Below are 6,585 nucleotides of genomic sequence, written 5' to 3'. Positions count from 1 at the left end.
GATAGAATCGACCCTTGCGGAATTTGAACTCAGAACGCAAAGACGATCAAAATGCCACTGAGCATTTTGCTCGGCGTACTAACGATTCTGCCTTCTCGCCACCTTGTCATAAAGAATAATATTGAGACTAGAATAGAGATTTTGTTTGCGAAAGGAAAACAATCTGAAATCTAAATAATAAAATTATAGTAAAAAGTAAGCCCTTAATTTCAACCAGCTTCAATGTATATGCTTTTTGTGATATGGCTGTCCTCAATTGATTACCGATTTGAGATACTAGTTTTCTCGACGTCTCCTTGTGTAACTGAAATCTAGAGAATATATAGAATTTATTTCAGAATTTGAGCTGACAGACAGTTGCCAATCTAATTGAGACTATGGTAAATCTTTGACTCTTCAGGAACTCCTATCAATCGCTCTTGTTAAATGGATGAGAGAAAATTTTCCCTACTCCTAGATATCATGTAAATCTTTTGCAAGAAAAACTTTGCGAGAAAATGGTGAATCGATGCAGCAATATACTTTCTTCGAGGCATAGCGAAAACTTTGCGGCCAATGTGCAGATATTGATCTGATGAATTTTTATCTTGATTTTGAACTCGGCTTTTTCTATCAATATTTTGCAATGCAAAATAATAAGTCTTGTCTTACAAGATGCGCTCTCCGGGCACCAAGTTATTCTCTTGGTTATTCTCCAAGTTATTCTCTTGGTTATTCTCCAAGTTATTCTCTTGGGATGATAGAACTAATGTAAGGAATTTACATTGTGTGTCTATATTTAGTCTACAGCTGGGAGACTAATGCACAAATGATATTGTCATGTCATCATACGAATAAAAAAAAGTGTGGTAAGCTGACTAAATCATTTTTGTGTGTGGGATAAAAATTCAAATTTATGTTGAATTCATATAATTTTTTATTTTCAGTATCTACATCCCAGAAAATCGACATGTTCATTGAATGCCATTACAACGGAAAAACATACAAATATGGGCAGACGTTTTTAGCTATCGATAAATGTAATAAGTGCAGTTGCATGACCAAAGGAAGTATAACTTGTTCCCAAAAGAAGTGTATATCTTCAGCAACTCAAGGTAACACTAAACCATATCTTTTTTAAAATAGAATGTACTCAGCATTATATGCTGATATTTTTATCAACGTATTATATGAAATAGATTATAGTGTTATTAATATCATATTGATGTAGCTTCTAAACTTATCAAACCCCGTTATATTTCTCTTCAGAATTTCTAGTAATATAGATTTGATTATTAGGATATGCTATCATCTAAAAAGACCCATGGCTAATATCATGCTTTACGTTATAACAAATCTGATATTCGATTTGAGTTGGAAGTGGAAGCTTAAATTGGAATAGTGGTTCTCAAAGGGAAGCAACTGTACTCGAAATCTAAGAATTGTATAATGTACAATTTTTAATGATTATGTGCGTTTTCTTAGTTTATTGTACTTTCGAGATACTAGTTTTCTCGACACTTTGCGAATGTTATGTTAATCTCTAACCAGATGGTTATGCTATATTATGGTCGTCATTTTCCTATTATCTGTAGATATTTAGCTGAAATACTAGGAAACCAGAATATTGAAATTAATTCACGATTTGTGCCTTTTATGCCCTGTCTGTGGCTGACATCTACCAACCATATCAGTAGAAAGGTAGATGCCTTTATAGTGTCCCAGTAACAGAGCTCTTTTGCTTCAGTGTTATGGTATTTAAATTGGATAAGTGATAAATTCCGTCACTGCTAGTTATGACGTCGATCTATCTCAATAATCTTTTCTACTCTAGGCACAAGGCCCGAAATTTTGGGGGAGGGAGCCAGTCGATTAGATCGACCCCAGTACACAACTGATACTTAATTTATCGACCCCGAAAGGATGAAAGGCAAAGTCGACCTCGGTGGAACTTAAACTCAGACCGTAAAGACAGGCGAAATACCGCTAAGCATTTCGCCTGGCATGCTAACGTTTCTGCCAGCTCGCTGCCCTCGATCTATCTCAATAATATTGAAGGATGAACTTAGAAGTGGAGTACTAACTTAACTTCCCCAAGACACATAGAAATGCTTGCAGCTAATATGAATGCAATACTTATAAATTAGTAGTTCAATATTTTGTCCACTATAGTCAGTATTGCTGAGTAGTTAAGAAGATCGCTTCACAGTCAAGATGTTATCCACTGCGAAGCATCTTGGACAAATGTCATTTTATATAGCCCCGGTTCAATCTATACCTTGCGAGTGAAAGTGGGTCGAAGGAAATTGTATAGAAGCCCATCGGTTGGATTGAACAGTTAACTCAAAAGGTACAGCCTTGTCACGTGCTATATCACGCTGATTCTGCTTAAGAATTATTTCAAGGACACATGTATCTGTAGAATGCTCAGCAACTTATACAGTAAATCAATATCAGAAATTAATCAAGAAATTAAGCTGAATCTTCGTTTTGAACGACGGAGATCCACCATCTTATCCGCTCAATGGTTTGAAATTAAAATCTTTATTTGTGGAGGAGATTCAAAATATATTGTAATCTAAATGCCAATGTTGTAATGAGAAACATTTAGAAAATATGAGACAATGGTATTTCAATGAAAAAGATAAGTTCTTGATAGTGTCTGGTCACATAGGTTAGTGTCGTTGTGTATCTATTTCAATGAGAAGCAAGTTTGTGGTGAGTGCGTATTCATATGAGCCATGTTATTATAGGGAAAGTCCTTTTTTAAAGACTCTGTTGCTGTCTCTATATGTTGAAAGACATACAGAAACACACACTCACATACAGACTGAGGGAGAGATATACACAAACACGCACACACAGGAATAAATACACACACAAACAACCCCGAAAATAACTATAAGTATTATATATCTACATATAGTTATTTTGGGGAAGATTGTGTTGCGTTGTTTTGACAGGTTCGCACTTAAAATTTCCGCGTGTTTAACCAAAACTTGTTAGTTACTATTGTGTTACTATGGTGTTACTATGGTTACTATGGTGTTACTATGGTTACTATGGTGTTACTATGATTACTTTGTTAGTTACTGTGGTTACTATGGTGACAACACTACCGATCTATCTACCTTTCACACACATGCCCTCTCTCCCTCTCTCTTTCTCACACACACACACAGTATGTTTTCTCAACAACAAATCTTTCTCTTCCTCTTTTCTCTCTTAAATATACGTTATGGCAGGCTTATCTCTCCTTTTGATACCTCCCGTTCTTCCCTCTCTTTACAAAGATGTTGTTATGGACAGACAGACGAAGATCAGGTTCTCTTATAATATAAGATTTATAAGAGCTGTGCTCTCTTACTATCACTGATTCATAATAACTTAAATGCTGTGCCGCAATGTTACATGTTCTTAGGACCATAAACAAATGTAAACAATTTAGTTTGCATGTTCTTTACGTTATTATCTGAGACAGTAAAAATATATGTACTCATATTTCATCATACACACACACACACACACACACACATATATATATATATATATATATATATATATATATATATATATACACTCACCTTTACTCATATCTCCTCATTACATATATAGCTGCTCATAAAAATATTATCGTCATATTAGTGTGTGTGTGTGTGTGTGTCTGTGTCTGTGTGTGTGTGTGCCTTTGTGTGTGTGTGTGCCTTTGTGTGTGTGTGTGTTCGTGTTATCTCATCACCATACATATAAAAATGTAGTAATACAAACAAATATCTTTGTAGGCGAGGTGATCTTCAAATTTGTTTTCAAATTCGTACTCAAATGAAACTCTTTTCTTTCAGAAACTACAACACAGAAGATCGACATCTTCGTAGTATGCCGCTACAATGGACAAATATTCAAATTTGGGCAAACATTCACAGCTATAGATAAATGTAACAAGTGCATCTGCAAGCGCAAAGGAAATATAGTGTGTACTAAAAATACATGCCTTTCCACACAAACTCGAGGTAATATTTATGAAAAAGGATGTACTCAACATTATATGATAATCTTGATCACAGTTTTAAAACTATTGTTTGTGTCTAAATGAAAATATCTTGTATTCAAAATTTGCATAAAATATAAAATGTATAAAAATGGTAGCACAACCTGATACACATTGTAAAATTGTCCTGAATCTTATTTCTTCCTAGAATCTCATATAGATTTGATTAATAGCATGTGTTAGCATCTTCAAATACTTTCGGGTAACGATCTAGTTTTACTTACTTTACATTCTGAGACACGATTGTGAAGAATAATATTTGGATTAGGATAGAGGTCTTGGACAACAGAAATTTGTAAGCCTCAATTAAGAAAACAAAAAGGAAAGAAATTTTTCTCGATACCTTCTCATTAGGGGGGTATACCAGCCCCTAACATCAAGTTCATGCAATGTTCCGGGAAAATGAGGATTTTAATGCATTCTATAATTGGACACAGTGTTAAATACTTACCGTGATCTCTATAGACGTCTACCTGAGATAGTATAAAATTTAATATTGATTTCGAATTTTGGCACAAGGCCAGTAAGTTCGAGGGAAGGAGTAAGTCGATTACATTGGCCCCATTATTCAGCTGGTACTGATTTTATCTACCCCGGAAAGAGGAAAGGCTGCTTTTATGTAAAATTTAATATTACACTGAATTTATGGTTCTGCCATTTTTCCTTAGTCTGTGATAAAACAACTACCAATCATATCGACAGTAAGGCAAATGCCTCTTGGAGTCTCCATGAACTTTAAAACAGAGATCTTTCACTCTCGTTTTATGATGTTAGATGGACGAAAGATAACTTTCTACTGCCCTTATACTTGATGCCAACTAATGCAAATGACGTTTGTGAAGGAGTTTAGGCTTGTTACATCAAGGTAATTTCTCCAGGACACATTGGAATATGAAATTAATATATGTAAGATAGTAATCCTATATATATATATATATATATTATTCGTTCAGTCTGATATTCTTATTTGTGCAATAAAATCAAAATAATCTGTAACACTATCGTAAATTCATTGCAAAACAATTCTCAGAAATTATTCTTTGACTATTGATCAAAAGTGACGGATATTACTCAAAGCCATCTCCCTTGTTTGTTTGTTTCCTTATTCTTTTTTTGACAGCTTCACATTCGGTAACCACTGCGAAGCCATTCAAACTCCACACGAATACTGTTTCTTGTGTATATGAAGGTTACGTCTACACAGTGCATGCTACTTTCCTTGCCCGAGATGGCTGTAATCAGTGTTCTTGTATGTACAACGGCAAGGTACTTTGTACCAAGAAACCATGCTCAATACTTCCAGGTACATTTTGTTACTGTTATTGGAATGTTGTTAAATATTATAATACATGGAAAGGCGGTGGGATCGATGTAATCGATTTACTCCCTCCCCCCGAAATTGCTGACCTTGTCTCAAAATTTGAAGCCAATATCATAATACATAGAAGAGGATTATCCTTGAATAAAACGTCTGTCATCTACACTTTTATTCAAGGGATATTAGCATTTAAAAAGGAAAGGTCATTTATCTATCTCTCTCGCTAAGCAATTTATTTAAAATTTTATATTAGTATTTTCAATTTCAAAATCTATAATTCCATTACTGACAATCAATCGACCTGAGACTAATCAGAAGACAAGACAGACTTGGAAGCCTAGCTATATTGTCACCGAAAATGAGTCTCTTATCGTGGTCCACAAGCAAATTATATCCAGTGATAGAATTTAACTAGTGTTTGTCATATGAAATACTCATATTGTTAGAAAATGACATCCCTGTTTGTAAATTTTGAAGGACATTTCTCGCAGATTGCAGACATATTTCATAGAAAGTTTAACTTGTACGCTATAGTATAATTTTTATTTAAATAATTGATTCTTACATCGACAACATGCTGAAACATTTTCCGCTGAGTAAATGATACGTAGTGACATCTATGTCCTTCTGTCGGGCATCAGAATGTAAATAAATGAAAATTGCTTCAGATAAATTGAAGCAGTCTCATAATTTGGCTCACAAATCTTACTTCTCTCCTACAACATTCCTTTTCTTATGTAAATAGATTCTTTAAAAATTAGAGAAAGGAAAATTGCGATGTTTTTCAAATGTATTGGAAATATAAGTAAAGCATTTTAGTTTTACTTATATTCTGCAAACTAGTCAGCTATGACTGACAAGTGTTTAGCAAAGTATCTTCAAAGTGTTGTTCCAACCGTCTCCTTTAACCCAGAATATCAAAAGTTGGCAGGTCAGCTTATTAAATGTATAGTAATGATATACTAAAATTATAATAATCTGGAATGCATCTCGGACACACATACACACACACACACACATATATATATATCATCATCATCATCATCATCATCATCATCATCATCATCATCATCGTTTAACGTCCGCTTTCCAATGCTAGCATAGGTTGGACGATTTGACGGAGGACTGGTGAACCAGATGGCTACACCAGGCTCCAATCTGATTTGGCAGAGTTTATTCAGCTGGATGCCCTTCCTAACGCCAACCACTCCGAGAGTGTCGTGGGTGCTTTTACGTGCCA

The 6,585-nt window shown here is 34.6% G+C and overlaps 2 protein-coding genes across 2 annotated transcripts in view; both read left to right on the top strand.

Annotated features, from left to right (window-relative positions):
• The window catches only part of LOC106879740 (kielin/chordin-like protein), a 50,240-nt gene extending 49,814 nt beyond the window's left edge, over positions 1-426 (top strand). The window contains exon 16 of the mRNA XM_052971978.1: positions 401-426. Within this exon, the coding sequence (XP_052827938.1) occupies positions 401-426 (26 nt within the window). The remainder of the gene's footprint in view (positions 1-400) is intronic.
• Positions 427-654: 228 nt separating this feature from the next.
• LOC128249116 (kielin/chordin-like protein) overlaps positions 655-6,585 on the top strand; it is a 12,426-nt gene continuing 6,495 nt past the window's right edge. Inside the window, exons 1-4 of the mRNA XM_052971977.1 lie at positions 655-766; positions 927-1,094; positions 3,822-3,989; positions 5,148-5,330. Coding sequence (XP_052827937.1) covers positions 655-766; positions 927-1,094; positions 3,822-3,989; positions 5,148-5,330 — 631 coding nt within the window. The remainder of the gene's footprint in view (positions 767-926; positions 1,095-3,821; positions 3,990-5,147; positions 5,331-6,585) is intronic.

The sequence above is a fragment of the Octopus bimaculoides genome, chromosome 11, assembly GCF_001194135.2.
Source record: "Octopus bimaculoides isolate UCB-OBI-ISO-001 chromosome 11, ASM119413v2, whole genome shotgun sequence".
Classification (NCBI taxonomy): Eukaryota; Metazoa; Mollusca; class Cephalopoda; order Octopoda; family Octopodidae; genus Octopus; species Octopus bimaculoides.
Note: the sequence above shows the minus strand (reverse complement) of the source record. Positions and strands in the feature narration are given on the sequence as shown.